Here is a 19860-nt window from a genome sequence, read left to right on the forward strand (position 1 = left end):
GGGGGGGGGGAAGGGAGGGGGGAGACGCACGTGCTTCACTAGCGATGAAAGTCTGAGGGCCGATGATATTCCCAACGCAGTAGCCGGTAAAGAGGACCGCGGCGGTGAGTTGTTTCTTAGTGTAGCCGGCGACATTGCTAGATACCATGGTTAGGGACATGGAGAAGCCGAGGCCTTGGAAGTAGCAAAGCCAGAGGGCGACAAGGCGGCCCCATTTGTTGGAGGTGGGGAGGCCGACGAGCAGGCCGGAGCCGATGATGCAGATGCTGTTGGCGACGACCATGGTGGCACAGCGCGTGTTGTGCGGCCAGCGCGTGCAGATGTAGCCGCCGATGATGAGGGCGAGGAACTGGACGGCGCCGCCGGGGATCTGGAGGTATTGGGTGCCGAGGGTGCCGAAGCCAAAGGAGCCGACGATGATGCTGGTGAAGGAGGTGATGGCGGAGTTGGGGACCTGGGCGCCGATGGCCATGATGAAGAGGATCCAGGTCTTGGGGTCGGTGGCGGTTTGGAGGGCTTGGTGCTTGGAGAAGTGGCGGTTCTTCACGCCTTGCTTGTTGGAAGCGACGCGGTGGACTGCGATCAGACGTTCTCGCTCGGTCAGGAACTTGGCGGTCGAGGGGAGATCAGGGAGGACGATGAGTGAGACGATGCCCCAGAAGATGGAGATGGCGCCAAAGATCAGGAAGACGTACATCCATCTCTGAAGACCGGTCGTGATATGTCCTACGGCGTAGCCGATGAGGCCCCCGAACATGGTCGCGATCCCATTGGTGCAGTAGTATATCTCGAGACGTAAGGGCTGCTCGGCCGAGGTGTACCACATCGACATGAGGAGCACGAAGCCAGGGTTGACGGCAGCCTCGAGGCCGCCGAGGAAGAAACGGTTGGTGGCTATGCCTCCGAAGGAGCGGCAGGCCGGGGTCGTGATGAGGATGATTCCCCAGATAATGGTGGTGTAGGAGAGGAACTTGCCGATGGGGAAGCGCTGGAGTAGGTAGCCAGAGGGAAACTGGAAGGCGAGATACCCAAAATAGAAAATGGATCCTAATCCTCTATATCAATATCCGCAGCGGATCAGGAGACAGGGAAAATACCCAGCCATGAATAGTCCTGGCCCTTCAGATGGGTCCCTTTCTGCAATCCATAGACGCTGGAGAAGTTGATGGAGTTCTTATCCAAATACTGCAGCATATAAGTCACGAACAGGATGGGGATGATGCGGAAATCGATCTTCCGCAAGACCCTCTTGGCCTCTGCAGGATCGACTTCGAGATCTCGCGCCCTTTCAAAGAGGGCGTAATTGTCGTCCAGATGCTGCGAGGCGACGGAAGGGATCTCTTTGACTCCATGCGGGGCAGATTCGGTGGGGGATGGCAAGACACCGAGATGCTTTTCCGGGTCACTGACGCCCATTGTGAAGGCGGATACCCGAACCTGAAGCTCGACTACGAGCTCAGATCAGACGGGGGAGTGAGGAGAGCAGTTTGAGTTGGCCCAACTGTGCAGGAAACGAGGCGGACAGGAAGAAGTAAGAGAAGCAGAATCGCGACACAACCAGAGCAAAAGAGACATGACGACAAAGCAGAAACCGGCGGAACTATTCCCTGTCCTCCATTCTCTAACCCCGGCCTTTTTGAGTTCTCACATCCCTCCATCGCCCCCGTTCTTCCACGGCCCTTCTCTTTTTCCCTGTGGGAAAGGGAAAAAGAAGTAATGGAGCGATCATCCCCGCCAAACCCCGACCGTGAACCATGAACCACGAGATGACAGGTCCATGTCGTGCAGGAGTGCGCAAATCTACGCAGTGCTCACATCTTCGCCAAGAGATGGCCTAGGATAAATGCCCTTTTCGGCGATGTCGTGATTCCCTCGCGTGTTGTCGTGATATTGCGGCTCTGCTCTGCACGTGAAGCTGAGATAAGATGGATGTGAGCGGGCTTGTCAAGGTCCTCTTACAAAGTGGTGCGTGGTATCATGATACGATACTCTGCTGTCATGAGAGAACCACTTGGATATTCGACTTCGAATGTCCTTCGCTCAGCATGCTAGCTGAATACGTATGCTTGCTACACTCTCCCTTCCCCTCTAATCGACAAGTCTCGAGCGGAGAGGCCGAGTATAACAGAGCAGAGAGAGAAATAGAGAGAGATGAAGCTAGAAAAGATCCTCCTGCTCACTTGAGAAGAACGTATAAACAAGCATCTGATACGAAACTGCGAAAACCTTGCATCTCTTGGTTGATTTCCCCGGGCGGCGTGGCAGTCTCTCAGGCCCATCCCGCCGTTGTATTCCTCGGATCCAAGTAGGACGTATCGTCTTGGGCCAAGACATGAGTGATTTGTATTCCTCGAAGCAATGCTATTGGAGCTATGCGGGAAAGTGTGTGCTGTGTGTTAGGTAGAGGAACTTACCTCAAAGATGGTCTCTTTCTGCCTCAAGTTAGATCACGTGCCACTGTCCGCCCGCAATATTGTTGTTCCCTACCGCTACAAACCTCCTGAAGTAAAGATGGAAGAACAGCAACAGGACATACCATACCTGGACCGAATGCCTCGTACCCCGCGACCTCACCTGTCTGACAATCGCCAAACTTCATTTTGAATACAAAGTCTTCCCCAGCCAACGGCAACATCCGCATCTCAGTCGTCAACAAGCTCCCAGTGAGCTGCCTTAGCATGTTCTCAACCAACTTACCCCGCGCACTGGAGGATTTCCGACGTATTAATCAATATTCCCTTCAGCGCGTCGCATCGAACCCCTAATACAAAGCCATCAATACACATGCGCGCTATGCTTCGTGTGATTTAGGCATTGAAAGGGCTGGGCCCCATGCGAAAAGCTCTGGAAACCCTGTACGGGTGGATGAGAAATGGTGATTTATGCAGATGCCTCTGTATCGTTGCAAGCGGTCTGCTTGTTTTACTGGGAAAAGAGAAATCTACCGCTACGGTATAGCCAGCGGTCAGAGATTGGAGCCAACGTAAGGGCCTCAACACTTCACTATGGATGAAAGTATATCGGTCAGAAACCCCCTGTGCCGGATCAAATACCTGGATCGTTATGTTGGTAGACCTGGCTTAGATTCTCATGCATATATTGCATACGGGTCTGATTTTGGCACGGAGAAACTGTGGGATAGCGTTCTCATACCCCATCTCTCCGTCCTTCTCCTTTTTCTCTTTCCTTTTGCTTCTTTCTCTTCGTTTTCTTTTCCGCAACGTTTTTATACTCAGTAAGGCACAAGCTGGTGAAGTTGCATGCTTTGTTAGCTTCGTTACAACTCAAATCGCTTTGGTATGAAAGGCCGTCAACAATCTGTATCAAGCGTGACCTCCTCGGACTTTACTTCTCGATACAAGATCAAGGGATCTTGCGTTCCATGGCCCTTGTTTGCAAGGTAGGGTCGAATTGATTTATGAGGTGAAGGACCTTTGCATTAGATGTGAAGCTCTATGAACCTACCGCAGTCGGTCAATGACTTCCAAGGGTATATGATCCACTCATTCCAGAGCACTTGAGATAGTGTGGAATCATTGAAGATAGGAGGCACCCCCGACAATATATTGTTAAAGACATCTGGACAATGAATAGCTCGGTTTGGATGGTGGAGATAATTGTCTACCATGCCAAGCACTGTCGACCTTTCCTCGACATGGTTGGGCACTGGCACCTAACAGTGCATCTTGACCATGTGCTGCGAGTTGGTAGGGACGATTTGTGTCAGTCCTGTATCTGATCAGTTCTAGTCTCCTTACACTAGCGAAACTCTCTATATCCTTGTAGCTACAAGTGTACCTTTGATACTGTCTAAGAGCAGTGTACCCGTACGGTAAGTTCTGGATGTGTTTACACTACTCTTGATCTAAAAATACAGACTAGATGATTGCATAGTGTACAGCTACAGACATTCATCTTCGTAGTCCTCGATGCTCAGAGCTAGGACTTGAACTCAAGATAATTCCTTGATTACAGGTCAGAAGCTAGACTCAAGAGACTCGATAAAACTCTGGTGTGATAGCCGTGTTCAGAATCAGCCTGATATCAGCATATAGAATATGGCTAGCGGAGTCTCCAAGAACCACAACCAGCCGTCAATCAACCATTCTTACGAGCGGCATTCCAGGGTCGACGACCTGTATCAAAACCAAAACCATAACGATTCATTTCATGTCCTTCTCTTTAGGATGCTTCGAAGGTTTTAATGCCTAATTTTTCTCATGTTCTAAACCCCTATCCAGTATCCGTCGGCGCATTACTCTGGTAGATAATGGAACTCATAGATGTCAAGGATCTTCTTAAAGTTAGTAGTAGCGGACACATAGCAACCACGGAGCATGTTGATGATGAAGCTGGTACCTTCTTTAAAAATAACTGTTGATCCATTTCGTGGATTCGTTCTGCCTGGTGTATATATGGCTTGAAGATTCCTTTGTAGATTGTCAGGGGACGAGAGAGATATGGCTCTCTCTCTCTTATACACACACCAGAACCCCCCCCCGGTCTCCCAAAAATCCAAAATCGAAATCCAGCCCTCCTTCCCCCCCTCATCCCCTTCCCCCTTATTTTCCAATCCTCCATATAAACAACCCCCTCCCCCCCCCCACCCCACCCTCTCTTCAACACTAAATATCGAAAATATAATATCCCTTTCTCTTATAATAAAAGAATATCAGATCAGGATACCAGGAGACTCCTTTAGCTAGCTATATATGAATAGGTTTTTGTTTTGAGTAAATCTATCTTCTTGAAAGAGGCAGAGGGTAGGTAGGTACCAAGGTACATGGAAGAGAAATCATAATTCTTAGTTACTAACCTACGTAGTCTTCTCTTCTCTAGATATTTTACTGTAATAACCTGTACAATCTATAAATGAATCATGAATGTAAGAACCTCCCTCTTGATTAACCCTGAATTCTATCCCATGATGTACTAAAAAAGTATTTATCTATCAGAGAAAGGAAAGAGGGGGTATGATGACGATTCGGAATTTTTAGATCTCTTTTTGTTACTAGATGAGGTATCGAGTGAAGATGTATGTATGGGTTGTGGTTTCTTTGTTTTTGTTTAAGAGAGAAGGGGGGGGGGGTTGGATAAATAAGGATAAGATTTAGGGATTTAGGATTTAGTCTTTAGATTATACTCCTAAGGGGTAGATCAGATCAGAGCACAGTAGAGAAGAAAAACAAAAGGAGAAAAGAAGGAAAGATGACAAAAGGCGTGTTGGTAGGTAGGTAGGTAGTAACTCATACCTAGATGGTGTGCCGCATGCGGGGGTGATGGATGGCGAGTGAGTGAGGTGCATCCATCTTCCAATGTAACACGAAATCTCACTCAACCAACATTTAGATTAACTGCACTGCACATAAATCAATCAATCAATCAATCAAATCTACAGCTCAGCAGCATTACATTAAAATCCCTCGTGATTCTCTCATCAACACGCATGATGATATTGATTGATTGAATGATTTGATCAAATCCCATACATACATACATAGATACGCGTGTCGAAATTCATGCATGCATGCATGCATGCCATGTAGTTCCATGCATCGGAGGATTTTTCTTCATTCGGGGATATATCATGGAACATTTGCTGCATGTTTATGTTATGTAGCTTGTTTATGTATGTATGGACGGGATGGATGGGATGGATGGATGGATGGATGGATGGAGAGACAGGGAAAGAGGGGGGAGGATGGGTTCCAATTGCGCAGTTGTTTGTGAGGATGGTACCTATGCAGGTATGTATGTATGTATGTATGTATGTGTAGGTACAGAAGGAGTTCTTGGGGCGGACGGGGAACTAGGTAGGTACTTTTGTCGCGAAGCAGCAGCAGCAGCAGTTCAGTTCACAGAAGGCAAAGGCAAAGGCCCAAAAACCTCGGACATATGATGCGGGAACATAGGATTGGTAATCCACTCTTCTCGCCAGCCGAGGGCGGGCTGAGACTTGGCTGAGACGGGTTAGACAGCGTCGTATTTTGTAAGTCTTTTGCAGGAGTGGAGTGATGAGTGGTGGAGTGGAGTAGAGGAGTGGAGAAACAGGAGTTGAGTGATGAGTGACCGGGGGAGGGAAAAGCAGGGAATGGAAATTGGAAAGGAAATGAAAGGAAATGAAGAGATGGGATGGACCTTTCCTTGATGGCGTGGTATGGCATGATGTGGTGAGGAAGGGGTTTTCAAAGAGGGAGAGATGAGGCTGAGACTGAGACTGAGTGAGATCTGACTGAGACTTTTATGCTGTACGGTAGAATGTGTGTATTGTACCTAGGTACCTTATGTATTGTATGTACCATGTATGTATGCATGTACCTATGTCTGTCTGTCTGTCTGTCTGCATGACCCTATGTATGTATGTCGCGGCTGTCAAAAAGTCCAACAACCCTCAAGCATGCGAATTCTTGACCGCGCATGCCAATTCTCCGAGTAGTCAGTTCGCTCGCTCGCTCACAGGGCTGGCAGGGCAGCGCAACTCTACAAGGCAGGCCAGTCTACAAGGCGTGGTCATGTCAACTACTCCAGTCTCCAGAGTACCCACGAACAATGGGACGAACTGCCGGTCATGGGCTGGAGGGCCTCGCCGGGGACCCTACCTGGCTCCAGGAGCGAGATCGATCATCTTTTTCTCAACGGTCTCTTTAGCATGTTGACAGTGGCACGGATCATATGCCATGCTACTACTACTGTACCCTTCCACCCATCAATAATCTCTGTACAAGAATGATACATCCTCTCCCAGACAACCATTCTCAACTGTTGAATTGCCAGAGAAGAGGACGAAACGAAACCCACCGGGAAAAACGGTCAATCACGCTGGCCTTCGCTGATTCGCCGACACTGACCTACGCCGCGCGGTTCCAGTCGGAGATAAGAGACACCAATCCCGAGAGACATTCGGGGTCCATTCTCTGCCATCCAATGTTCACGAGCACGAGACTCGAGAGAGAAGAAAAGATGGGAAAAATCTCATGAAAATCCATCGGCCTCGGCAGACGTGCTGTCTTCGGAGGGCGGTGCATGAGAGCGGTTAGGTCGTGTCTTGTGTCTCTTGCTTGTCTGGACGATGGATGATCGATCGGACGGAACTCTGGTCGCGGATATTAACCAAAGAAAATTTCATTTCTTTTGGCTTCTGGTCGGACCGTTCGTATGGCCGATGGAGATGGGCGCCGTCATTTTTTACGTACTGTGCCGTTGGGCTAGGTAAGCGTGAGGTTTCTGGAGATTTGAGGGAGATTTTGATGGATGGGGTTTCTTACTGTGTTATTACTAGATGATTACTTTATTATTACTAGGCGGGTTCCTTGGTGTTGTTATTATTCATCCTCCACTTATCGATGGGCACCTCAGCGCCTGCTATTGGCTTTCAACCACGCATGTAACGGGCGACGGAGCACTCCGTCCGTCAAGCCCATCATCTAACGGTCGATGGTCACCTTCGCGGTAAGACCTGTCCAGTAAGGCGTCTCGAGTTCCGTTTTCTAGGGTTCCCCATCCAACGGGTAAAGCGTCTTCATGCTAAGCCCGTCTCTCTCTCTCTCGCAAAAGACCCCACGCTACGACTATTCAATAATGGTAAGAGGAGAGAAAAAAAGGGCAAAGGGTGATGAAAAAGCCACAGCAACCAACACGACGATCACGCATCTCTCAGGCAAGCTCGGGTCTGGCGGGGGGCGCGAAGGACGAGCGATCGGCAGGCGTTCGGCCATGGTCCGCATCGGGAAGGTCACGGCCGGCCCTATCTATCCATGTGCTGGGGCGGGAAGCGAGAGTGAGAGCGGGAGAGCCTGGAGGAGGGTCTGGAGCTGGAGGAGAGTGGTTGTGCTTTGGGTTTGCTTTGGGTTTGGTTTGAGGGGAGGAGTAACAACCCGGGCGGCACTTGCATAACAAAGAGGAAGCTGGGAGAAGGGCGGAGGGGCGGCGATTGGTTGGAACTGGAGCGGGGAGGCGGAGATGGGGCCGTCGGTGTTGGTTTTTGATTGTGGTTGTGGTTGTGATTATTATTGCGAGTGTGCTTATGCCATTAACCATATGGTGGTTGTGCTCTGGTTTGGGGTGGGTTGCTTCATATTCTGGTAACTGGTTTGTCGGGTCCCATCTTCCCCTTGGAAGGTGGGGTGGAGGAAGAGCAAAGAGGGAGAAGAGTCTTGACTCTTGAGAGAAACGGTTGATAGATCCATGGTCACTGACCATCCCGCGGATCTTGGTGTTGCGATCTGCGAACCTGAGAAAAGTGGTGAAGCCGTGCATCTGTAGAGGATCATCGATACACATGCCTTCTACAGCAACATGTCGATGTCGATATATATAGCTACATATAGATTAATATGGAGTCTGAGGCACGAGCAGGAGCAACAGACAAGAGAATCCAATCCGTCCGGGAAAAAGGGGTCAGCGCTTGGCCTTCTTTGCACCTAGTTCTTATCTACAGCAAGGCAGGGAGAGATTATTCTTCTTCTCTTCTCTCCTCGTTGCCGTGCCTCTTGCGTCTTTGTCTCGCGCCTTGTCCTTGAAGACAAGTGCCACGGCGTCTGTGTGTGCTTTGTGCTTTGTGCTTTGTCCTGGGCTTTAAGTCCCCCTGTCCCCCCTCGCTCCACGCTCCCGACACGTCTACACGTCTCCTCTCGACAAACAAACCAAACCATCCACCCTCCTGCACTTCTCCACGGCCATCCTGGACCCGTCTCCTCCCAAGGCTCTAGACTCGAGAACCCCGAATTGTTCTTTTTATATCCGCGCTCTTATCCCATCCTATTACTCATCCCCACCCCGTTCTCCGCCCGCGACCCGCTACCGCGAGACAACCGGCTTCAACTAGGCACCGCGCAAGTCGCCGGACACGAAGACCAGAGGAGGAGCCGGCCTGTCTCGAGTCCCTGGAGTCTTGCCTACGAACGAACAACGGCCCCTTGGCAAACGGTCCCAACTGTCCCTGGACGACTACTTTAACCTCTTTTCCTCCGGCGTCGTCGACTACTGCTAGACTCGTCGGCTTCCCTGCGTGGCCTTCTGCAATCCGCAAGGATCCCCTCTCCCTTGCCCTTGCTTCCCGCACCGACAGCACAGGACGGTCGACTGTACCGCCGTACCCTTATACACTCCACCCGCGGACGAGGGAGGCATGAAAAAATCCTCTCCCCAGACAAGGAACCCATAAACAAACAGCCGCGATCGAGCCTGGGCCATCACGGTAGAGAGGAGAGCTTCGTTGATTGACGCGATCCCGTCGTCGCATCACCTCCCGACCGCAAAGCCAGCAGCAACGAACACACACTCGCTCAACTCCTCCGAGTCCTCTCCCTCTCTCTCCCCCTCCGCTCGCTCGCCCTCACGCCCTCTCTCCTCAGGGCCTATACACGCTTTACGCTCTCTCGAGACACGTGCGCCTCTCTCCACCGACACGCGATTTCTCGCGCCCTGCAGAAGCGTCGCGCGCCTCAGAAACCCGACCTGTCAATCGGCGTCCCTCGTGCCCACTGTACCACTACCATTTCTGCATGCACCGCTCTTTCAACCCGCAGATATCAGAATCATATCACAAAAGTAGGTCAGACAAACAATCTCTCCATCTTTCTCCCCAAGTCCCCGGGCAATCAGCATCGCCGCGCTCGTCCTTCCCTTCGAATCTAGGGACCAACGCGTCGCGGCCTCTTCCGTCCAAGCGATCGCGCCCAGCGGTCGCAATCTTCTCTCGCCTCCTCCCACCGCGCGACCATCTCTTCTGCACACATCTTGCCCGACGTCTCTGTACAACCTAGCAACGTGGTGACCGATACACAATCATGCGACGGGCGCTCCCATCCCCATGTGTGCGCCGAGCGTGATCGCCCTCAGCAGCGCCTGCGAACGGCTGACGACCAGCAATTCACAAACCCCGCCGGGACTTGGTGCCTCTTCCTCTGGCTGACCGGGCCCTCGCATACTCAATGCTGACTCTCGTGTGACCCAGGTCTCCGAATCCATTCCCTCGCGCATCTCAGATCCGGGCCTGCCTGCCCGCCCGTCCCCCGTCGAGCCTTCCCTCGCGCGCGGCTGCCAGCATCTGCAGCGTCCCGCACCCCTCTCCCAAGAATCCCTCGCCGAGAATCCCTCGCTGCCGCCCCAGATCCGTTTACCTGGGACTCGACAATCGAGGGCGCCCGCCGGATCAATACCATCGTGGAGGAGTAGCGACGGCTCGAAACAGCTGAAGCACACATCGGTGGGGTTCGCGAGGTGGTTTGGTGCAATCGAGGTTGTCTGAAGCAAGCGCAGCGGTCATCTTGTCGCGACTTGCACACAGCATCTCACCTGCATTTTACACTCTTCAGCCCTCGGCGGAATCCTCGCCCGCAGCCTCGTGGAGGGATCGGGATCGAGACGAAGTATTCAGAAGGATTCTAGGTACGATAACACAACGTCACGTCTTCACAAATGCCCCCCCAGACAGCCCAGCTGCAAGCGGAACATCCTGGTCCGGCATGGGTAAGCTAGTGACTGATTTCTTGACAGAAGCCTCCCCTCACAGATCTATCTCAAAAGTGGGCGCGTCAGGAAGCTATCCCGGTTCGACAGCCCTCTGCCGAACAGAACCAGGCCGCCTAGCCGCGACGACGGTACATATCTTTCTTCAAGGTACGTTTATCGGATTTCCCACTTTCTGAGCTGTCGCGCGATGGCGTTCTCCTATCCTTGCTCTCTTGCTCTGCTACCCTGGTCCCGTCCCCACCCCCTCGCCCTCGAAGCGACGTGCCATCATGGGTCCAAGGGCTCCTGCATGGCCAGCTCCGACACCCCCCCCTTGTCTAATGCGTTGCAACCCTTCCCATCATCTCCTTAGTTAATGTGCCGGAGCCTGCACATCTCCCCGGCTCTAAATAAGTTCGCGCTGTCAGTTGTTTACCAACCACCCATGCCTGTATAATAGGGTCCCCGGGCCCAGCGTGTTGAGCTGGTCCTGGTCTTCCGCAAACATCACCGCCGTGGCCCTTCCCTTCCGCAGCCTCGTCGAGTCTGTCTCTTGCGTCATTCGTTCTGTTTCTGCAGCAGCACTGCAGTGAGGGACGCGTACTGACCCCATTCTGTATGCGACCTCCCTATGCGCCGGTCGCCTTCTGCACTGTTTTTTCCCAGCAACGCACGCTCTGGGGAACACCCGGCTGACTTGGATATTTTTTAGGATCAGCTATACTATCTACGCTCGCATTCCCGCTACATACACCCCGGTTCCGATATTCTTAATTTTTATTTCTTTCAACCAAGTAAGTTCTGTATTGCAGCCTTTTGCGTCAACATCGATTTTCTGAAGCGCCAAATTTCCTGAGCGGGCCTTGACTCCCGTGGGCGAAAGCTGGCCTAGCGGTCAGCCCCACGTTTCCTCGTGGGCCACTTTCGTGACGCACGCGAGTAGTTGACCCCCGCTCTGAACGAACACCAACAAAGTTGACCTCTGATGGTACCGGCTGGGTGAACATATCGCCACCGCCATCATCGATCAACGTTGAACGGGCCAATGTAGGGCTGGCCCGGCCCTCTCCTGTACCACTCCAATTCCTGTCAGCTGGGCGCACCCTTTTAGTACCTGGTGTAACTTGCGCCGAGAAGGGTTCGCAGCTTGAGCCTGGTTGATAGTTCAATCAGCAACGTTTTGGAGTCGTGGAAGAATTTTGATACAGGAGAATCTTGTAGACAGGCCTCATGAGGCGCTGTCTGCATCGGTCGCATTGCGATCTCCCTTCTCCTCAACCCCTGTGCCCCCTTGGATAGATCGCCTCTGGGGTTCAAAACCGTCTGGCATCGATGTTTCGTTTTGGTATCACCATGTACCATCCCATCCCATGCGCATCATCGATCGCATTGGAGTGATATTCAATAATTATGTGTCGTGAAGCCGTCGCTAATTCAGGATTGAAGCAGATACGCTGTAGATAGAGCGCACAATACACAGCAGGCGTTCCGCACCGAGTCTGCTACCACACTTGTCATAGCAAATCGTTGCGACAGACTTTTTTCTACGATAATTAATCGTTTATTGTAAACAGTAAGTCGCGACAAGGCTCAAACCTCCCTGCTGCGGTCTGATGTCCAGTGCACGGATGTTGCATGGCATGGCATGAACTCTCCCTGGCCCTCGTGCTAAGGAGGGATCAGAATCTGAACGGCGCATCTGTGGCTTCCGGCTGGCTGGTAGATATCATATGCTAACGAGGTTTGCGCGACCAGGACCATCAACATCTACCGAGATGGCTCATCGACAGACTGGAGGTTACAAGGAGGAGCCTGGTGTTGCGGTGCCGGGAGATCACGTAAGTGTACAGCTTTCCCAATAATTGTTTTGTGACCCGTTGGTCATTGTCTCGGATGGGCATTATCGCGCTCGTGCGCTACTCTGCGACCAGAGTTCTGCATTGCGACGTGCGACTGTTAATTTGTTTTTGCGTCGCGCATTATCTCGGCGAGTCCATGCTGGTTCGCAAGTTGTTCAGCTTCACTCTGCGCGCGCCACCGCCCTACGCTGTAACCCTGCTCTAGTTAGGGCGCCGGGGACAGGCCGGGGAAGGGGGGTTTTCTTCGCAGGGGGTTGGTTCGGGAGGTGCGGCTTCGACACATTCCAGAAGACGGCGAGCGTTGACAGGCTGCGCGGGCTGGACTCGACGGGCGGCGGTCGGGCGGGCACCTTTGCACAGGATAGCAGGCTCAAGGGTTCAAGTGTCGGCTCAAGTGGGCTCGTTTCACAATGGACCGGGCTATGTACATGGGTGGCCAAGGGGTCTTCAGCTTGCTGCCCAATCCCACGCGGCGCGCACTACTCGGCCAAGGGTGGCGCTGGATCCTGCACCGTCCCCAGCCCGGCCTATGATCCGCTGAGGGACCGCGATCCCCCGAACGTGATTCATCGTTTTTTTGCGAGCTTGTTTTGTTCTCTAAATTTCGTGCTTTTATTTTTGGCTCGCTCCTGTTTGCAGGAGAATTACCAGCCAATCACGGCCCTCGCCGCTGGTGCGCGTCGGTCTATCACTCGCTCGGTCTGTCGCACACGCGCGACGGTGCAGATCGCCCAAGCCTAGTCGCTAGGTGATGAGTGGACGTCGTGATCAATCTTTTTCGAGCCGTCTTTGCAAATGATATACTGTCGCTGCTAGGGAGAAGCCTCCGCGCAAGACGGCCTCGACACCTGCGTATCCAGGGGCCCGGTTGGAAGCCGCGCCCGTCCTTCAGCAGGGAGCGGGTTGGTGGCGGTGTGCCAAGGACTCAACGCCGCAAAGACGGGGGCCCTCGACAGGGGATCTTCAGAGGCAGGCCAGGGTTCCAAGGGTTCCTATGGCTCCCATGGGCCGCGCTGCCTCCCCCCTCTCGCTCCTAGCAATTTGACACACGGCCCTAGTGCACCCCGTTGCTGCAGCCAGAGTCACCTTTTCAGGCTCTCGCCGCTCCCAGCTTCCCTCACTGGCCTCCCGCCCACACACCGCTGGGGCCCGAGCATTCCTGACGCATATCACACTCTACCCTATCACCCCACCACCCCTGGCCTGCCCATCTGCATCCTTGCTTTTGCCTGGCGAGTATATTTCAATGGGCAGCCTCCCCTGCCCCATGGTCCGCGACCTCATCCACTTCCACCGCAAGGCCCCTCTTGACCCTGTCACGTTTCTCCCATGCGCTGTCGTCAGACTGTGTAACGTCCTTTCTGGTCATATCAGGCTTTTGCATTACCTTATCCTCTTGATACCCATACCTATACTGCTTTCCTACCTCCTCCCAATCGCATACCTTGTCCTCGTCGTCATCTCATCGGCTCCTGTTTCTTCGATCAATCTCCGGTCCGTGTTTTATCTTGCTATTCCCCGTCTTCCTTCGGGCCGTACCCCCCAGAGCGCCCTCCTGATTCTCGCCGCTACCCTCATATAGTTGATTGAGGGAGTTCTTCGCGCGGTCACGGAGTTTCCGATCTTGCTTGGTCGCTTGTACCTGGTCAATAGCTTGAAGATTTGGTAATAGAGCAAGGCATCTGTTATACAGAGGTAGACCCACGTCCTCCCATCCCAGCAGCAGCAGGAAACGGTTTATTTTCTTTTCTTCTGTCGCGGCGCGCTATTGTTAGGAGCAGCAGATCCGACCCGACTCGAGGGGACGTTCGCAGTGCCACCCTCGCGGTCAAGGATTTGCCAGCCCGTTTCTTAAATCGCGAGTGTCTAAACAATCATCGCGACGCGACTTGCTTTTGCCAATGGTCTTTGTATTTTTGCCATCGCATTTAGCATCACGGTTGAGAAGTATTACTGACGGATGTTCCTGATGCAGCACCATCCCCACCACGCCCAGCAGGGTCCCCCTCCACATCAACTGCAACAACCGCGACCCTCGAGCATAGTCCATCAACAGCACCACCAAGGACCCCCTCCGCCTCAGCCGCAGCATCCAAACGCCTACGCTCCTTCGCATCACGGTCTGTCGCAATATCCGCAGAGCGCCCCGGGCCCAGCTGGACAACATCCCCAGGATCTTCCATATTACCCTGCGCACCCGAGTCCATACAGTACACCAAGCGCGTCGGGCGCATATTCATCTGGAGGTGAGCAACCGAGACCACGGACGCGTTTGCCGCTGCCAGAATGCAGGGTCATTGACTAACAGGAAACAGAAACCCCCGACATAATGGCGGCCGCTCAAATGTCGCGACCATACCCCCCAATCTCATACCACACTCCTCAGTCGAACTCACCAGCGTCTGTGGCGTCTCCTTCAGGACATGAACAACACCGCATGTATGGCGCCCCGCCATCTCAATTACAACAGAACCCACAAATGTATTACGCGGGACCGCAACAGCAGTACCCCCCAATGCCACCCCAAGCTGCGCCTTCTCCATATGCCCAGCACCCCCAACAGCATCCACAACAGCACCCGCAACATCAACAATCGATGACCTCTCAACCGAATCTTCTCATGTCGCATCCATCTGCGCAACACCAGATGCAGCACCCAAGTCAGCACCCACAACAGGGAATGACGGGAAGCCCAAGACCAAAGATGGAGCCACACGTACCACAGATCACGCGCCCCGCGCAACCTCTGGGTCCTCCCCAACACCAACCGAACGGACCACCGATGCAGCAGAATAACGTTCCCGGGAGCGCGCCCGGTGTCAACCCAAACGCAGCACCGGGCCCGATCCCAGCGACTACGCCCTTGGTCGTCCGACAAGACAACAATGGAGTTCAGTGGATCGCGTTCGAATATTCGCGGGATCGCGTGAAGATGGAATACACCATCCGATGCGACGTGGAATCGGTCAATGTTGACACGCTGAGCCCCGACTTCAAGACCGAGAACTGCGTGTACCCGAGAGCGTGCTGTAGCAAGGACCAGTACCGAGGCAACCGATTGGTGTACGAGACCGAGTGCAACACGGTTGGTTGGGCGCTGGCAGAGTTGAACCCTTGTCTCCGTGGCAAGCGAGGACTGATTCAGCGAGCCGTCGATAGCTGGAGGAATAGCAACCAGGACCCGCGATTGCGAAGTCGACGTGTGAGGAGGATGGCCAAGATCAGCAACCGTAAGGCGGTCCAGACGGCGTCGCACAACCCACACATGGCTGGCCCCAGTGGCCCGACAGGGATGCCACCATCTGGGAACATGGGCCCCACAGCCGGGGCCCCAAGCATGGGTAAGCCAACCCTGGGCGGGATGGGTCCGCAACTCCACCATCACCACAACCACCCGGACGGGAGCACTCAAGGAGGGGATGATGTCGGTATGTTTCAACACATGCAGTGATGTGATATTATTATCGTGTTATGATATTTTCCGTGCGAATATACCTGTTGATCGGGGGAGGGTTTTTGGGACACCGTTTGTTTGGTGTGGGACACTTCCTGTATATTAAATCATTGCACTTGGCTTCCTTCCTGGCGTTACACACCCATACCCCAACACAATCATGTCTTTGCACCACTGTCTCTGCTTCACGTCTGATCGTCTTCGCTTTCCGGTTGAAGTGTGAAGCTAATCTCAGGTCATAATATATAGGTGACGAGGCATATGCCGACGAGCACCATCACCCAAGCGCCCATGGCCCGCCAGATGATGTTCGACAGAGTCACGTCTTCCCTGGCTACTCCGGGAGCTATCCCCCCAACCCACCTGTAGGCGGGGCCTCGATCGCTCCGACAATGCACGATGCTAGAGCGCCGATGTCTCACGGCTCCAACCCCATCGCCGCACGGTCAAAGTCCGAGGAGGACGACCGCCTCTCGCTGTTCGGTGACATCCCCGAATCAAAACGGCGCAAGTTCATCATCGTCGACGACCCGGCCAAGATGCAAAGGGTGCGCGTGCGTGTCACTCTCGACACGGTCGACATCAACGAGATCCCCGACTCCTTCCGCAAGAGCAACTCTGTGTACCCGCGCTCATGGTTTCCCATGCAGATGCAGGACCCGCCGCCATCGGCACACGGGTCCCGCTTCTTCGAGGACGACGATCCGGATGATGAGGATACCGGACGCGCGAGGCGAGGGCGTACCATGGTACAGGTCCCACTCGCGGATGGTGGGGAGGCTGAGGTCGCGGCCCCACGGATGAGGAAGAGTATACGGGGGAAGGAGGTCAAGATCAATGAATTGGGGTATCGTATGGCGTGGCATCAGAGCCGCGTTTTTAATGAGAAATCGGTCTTCCTGCAGAAAGCTTGTAAGTCTACGTCGGTATTTGGCTGGAGGTTGGGGACTGACACGCACAGTGGACCTCTACCGCATCAAGATGCGCTCGTCGATGGAGCAGGCCGGGCAAGACCCGAGCAAGACGCCACACTTCGAGACACGGGTCGGCAAGAGGCGGTGGAATGAGCGCACGAGCAGGAAGGAGCGGAAGGAGGGAGATGCATGATCTTACTCCAATCCCTCTCGACGTCCCTCGCTTTCATCTAATGACGATCGCACCACGACGATTGCTTATATATCCTTTATCTGGGTGGCCCTAGTGCTCGATTCAGCATGTTCTTGTTGCTTCCAGCGCGCGATCCTTCGACATTGTTACCGATAATTGTTGGACCACCATATCGCATCTTGCTTCCTTGCTATTACCCTCTTCGTACGACCAGTTTTCTTCACAGCAGCTTTATGTTCTCGGGATATCCTTCTTCGCTTGTTTGCTTGCTTCTTCCTCCCCGTGGGCGGCTTCGAAAGATTAGGAATAAGATTAAAGGTTTTTTATTAATGTCATGATTGATGATGTGGTGGGATGGGTTGAGTCTTGGTATGGATAGGGGTGGGCTAGGATGGGATGGGATGGGTGGATGAGGGTGGGGAATAGGTAGTGTTTAAAGATATCTGAGTGAGGATGCGATTTATGAATGGAATGAATGAATGGAACGAGACGATCAAGGCATGAAGTATCTTTTGTGCATGTGATTATGGATTGAGATTCTGAGACATGTCTCCCCCCTCGCTTTCCCTTCTTCGGTTACCTAACAACTGTGTCTCTATATACCTAGCTTAAAGTAATGTCTAGGCTTTACCCTCTTACTCATCTTAGCTCTTACCTACACTACTCCTTAATCCTGTTTCTCTGTTTCTCTTGTCTAAGGTACCTAGGTAGGTATTATTACTTTTTCTTAGTTTTCTTCTCTTACATAGAAGTAAAGTAAAAGAAAAAGGAAGGTACAATAAGATACATATCTAGTGATCTTCTTCTTGATATAGCAGTATCTATTTCCTATCCTGAATTCTATTATAGAGAGACAGAGAAGGGGGGCAGATGTAAGGACTTAGGAGTTTAAAAGCTTGGGTTATGTTATGATCTTGAAGTTGACTGCCTTGGAATGGAGAATGGGACGGGGGATAGGGGTTTAGAAAAAAGGGAGAGGGGGGAGAGAGAGAGGGAGAGAGAGGGATAGAAGATCAATCGATATTTGCCTATTCTAAACCATTATCAACCCCCCTCCCAAAACCCAAAACCAAAACCCAAACCCAAACCCAAAGCCCAAGCCCAAACCCAAACCCAAACCAGAAAAAAGAAAAAAAACCCTCCCATCCTTACATAACACAACATCCCACACCCATCCCACCCCTCATCCTCTGCTTCTGCCTCTCTCTCCTTCTCGTAGCCGACGCCGACAGAGGCGGTAATTCACGATGTCCCCTAAACATCTCATGTTCCAGCACGCACTCCTCAACCTCGAAGCCCGTGCGCCAGAATCTGTGCTCGCCTTTGCGACGTGCGAGACCGCGGACATTGCCTTTTTTTAAAAGGTCAGAAAAAGTTTGACGTTTGGGGTGTTTGGGGTTGGGGTTGGGGATAGGGGATGGGGAAAGGGGAAGGGAAGGGGGAAACGAACCGGAGTTTTGTTTGCGCCAGGAGGCGGTGGGCATGGTTTTTGGTTTTTGGTTTTTGTTAGGATTTGAGGAATGATTATGGGTTTTGTAGGTTGAGTGGGCTTGATGGGCTTGTTTGGGTGTTGTAGTGTGGGAAGGAGTTGTGAGAGTTGTAGAGGTAAGAAGATATCTCCCTTATTTATATACATACAGAATAGAAGTAGGTAGAGAATTGGTGAATACTAAATCGTGAATCATACACTACACTACCTACCTAACCTACCAATCTCCAGAACCATTCATTCAGAGACTCTCTCTCGAGAGAGGAGGGAGGGAGGGGATGGAAAAGGGGTTAAGCGAGAAGAAGTCATAGCACTTCTCCTATAAGGTAGTTTCTTATTGAATAATAATCCTGTCCCTAGGTAAGGTAGGTATCTTTAAGGATATAACTTTGAGAGTAGGAATAGCTTTATATTGTATCTTTGGAAATATGAGTTCCTGTTTTAAAAGAAAAGAGATTTTTGGACAAGTGGGGATGATGGATCAGTCAGTCATTAGGTAGAAATTGCTAAGCTCGTACTATACATGCCTCAAGTTTTACTCATTCATAGCTAAGGTACTATTTATTCATTATTTTAACAAACCAATTGTTTAATTCTCTAATGAATAATCATGAATAACGTACGGTATAACACTCACGAAATCTCAAAACACGCTTTTCAAATGCTGATTCCTTTTCTTTCCGCTACACATTTAATCATTTCGTTGACCGGTGGATTAGATCTTTATAGGATACCCTCTCTCTATAGGTATATTGGGGGTTAGGTTACAGCTTACTCCTTGTTTGTTATCGTATTTTGGTCTTGCGATATGTTCGGGTATTGGGAGTACCTGGAGAGCAACAGTAGGTTGTACTATGAAAAGGATGGATGGATTGAATATTGGACTTGTTCAAATGGCTTGTGAGGTGTGTAATACTAGGAGGCGCGAAACTATCTCTTGAGAATTGTCAAGTGCCCCTCGCTTACATCATGTATATAATAATGTCTGGTAGCTTGATCAATCAAGAGACTTAACACGATGGTCAAGGGTTGCCCCTTACATGGTAGCAATACAGAGTTCGTTCGGAGGCTTCCGATCTCCTGGTTTGATCGCATCCACCCTCCGTCTATCTGCCAACCAAAACTGAGGAGCTACCGCCGGCTGTCTGGTTGTTTTGAGCTCTTGAGTGTCTTGTTGTCGATTGTCCTGTTGTTGTCGATTGTCCTGTTGTTGTCGATTGTCTTCTTGTTGTCGATTGTCTTCTTGTTGTCGATTGTCTTCTTGTTGTCGATTAAGTATTCTGTTGTCGATTAGTATCCTCGATTATAAACCTGCTCTTATTCACCCTGCAAGTGTAGTCCACCGTCCACGCATATAATAACTCCAATATAAGATTGTTGTCCAATAGCCAGGACAGCTTTTTTTAACTTGTTCGTACACAGGCTTTGTAAAAAGTAGTATTTGGTAGGATAATAGATAAGGTGTCTCGCTACACCTCACCTCGTTTCGGATTACGACG

At 51.8% G+C, this 19860-nt stretch overlaps 6 protein-coding genes across 6 annotated transcripts in view; 2 read left to right on the top strand and 4 right to left on the bottom strand.

Moving 5' to 3' along the window:
- The window catches only part of M430DRAFT_113906 (hypothetical protein), a 2444-nt gene extending 758 nt beyond the window's left edge, over positions 1-1686 (bottom strand). Inside the window, exons 1-2 of the mRNA XM_024861535.1 lie at positions 1098-1686; positions 31-1047 (exon numbers count right to left, since the gene is read on the bottom strand). Of these exons, the coding sequence (XP_024725828.1) occupies positions 31-1047; positions 1098-1416 (1336 nt within the window). The 5' untranslated portion in view covers positions 1417-1686. The remainder of the gene's footprint in view (positions 1-30; positions 1048-1097) is intronic.
- A 5864-nt stretch (positions 1687-7550) lies between these two features.
- Positions 7551-8506, bottom strand: M430DRAFT_32736 (hypothetical protein). The gene has a single exon (XM_024866224.1). It carries the CDS (start codon positions 8278-8280, stop codon positions 7654-7656), a length of 627 nt encoding a protein of 208 aa, XP_024725829.1. The 5' UTR covers positions 8281-8506; the 3' UTR covers positions 7551-7653.
- A 1365-nt stretch (positions 8507-9871) lies between these two features.
- M430DRAFT_165539 (hypothetical protein) lies at positions 9872-10400 on the bottom strand. The gene has a single exon (XM_024863480.1). The coding sequence runs from the start codon at positions 10203-10205 to the stop codon at positions 9930-9932; it is 276 nt and encodes a 91-aa protein (XP_024725830.1). The 5' UTR covers positions 10206-10400; the 3' UTR covers positions 9872-9929.
- A 1827-nt stretch (positions 10401-12227) lies between these two features.
- M430DRAFT_269703 (hypothetical protein) lies at positions 12228-14082 on the top strand (the record flags this gene model as incomplete). The annotated part of the gene is made up of 3 exons (XM_024865486.1): positions 12228-12290; positions 12384-13010; positions 13128-14082. 3 exons carry the CDS (start codon positions 12228-12230, stop codon positions 13620-13622), a joined length of 1185 nt encoding a protein of 394 aa, XP_024725831.1. The 3' UTR covers positions 13623-14082.
- Positions 14083-14280: 198 nt separating this feature from the next.
- Positions 14281-16872, top strand: M430DRAFT_24650 (hypothetical protein; the record flags this gene model as incomplete). The annotated part of the gene is made up of 4 exons (XM_024865108.1): positions 14281-14557; positions 14627-15739; positions 16015-16677; positions 16727-16872. The coding sequence occupies 4 exons, from the start codon at positions 14281-14283 to the stop codon at positions 16870-16872; spliced, it is 2199 nt and encodes a 732-aa protein (XP_024725832.1).
- A 2260-nt stretch (positions 16873-19132) lies between these two features.
- On the bottom strand, positions 19133-19715 carry M430DRAFT_24652 (hypothetical protein; the record flags this gene model as incomplete). Its single annotated transcript, XM_024865109.1, has 3 exons — positions 19133-19190; positions 19402-19641; positions 19687-19715. The coding sequence occupies 3 exons, from the start codon at positions 19713-19715 to the stop codon at positions 19133-19135; spliced, it is 327 nt and encodes a 108-aa protein (XP_024725833.1).
- Positions 19716-19860: the final 145 nt, after the last annotated feature.

Source organism: Amorphotheca resinae (assembly GCF_003019875.1).
Source record: "Amorphotheca resinae ATCC 22711 unplaced genomic scaffold M430scaffold_1, whole genome shotgun sequence".
NCBI classification, from domain to species: domain Eukaryota; kingdom Fungi; phylum Ascomycota; class Leotiomycetes; order Helotiales; family Amorphothecaceae; genus Amorphotheca; species Amorphotheca resinae.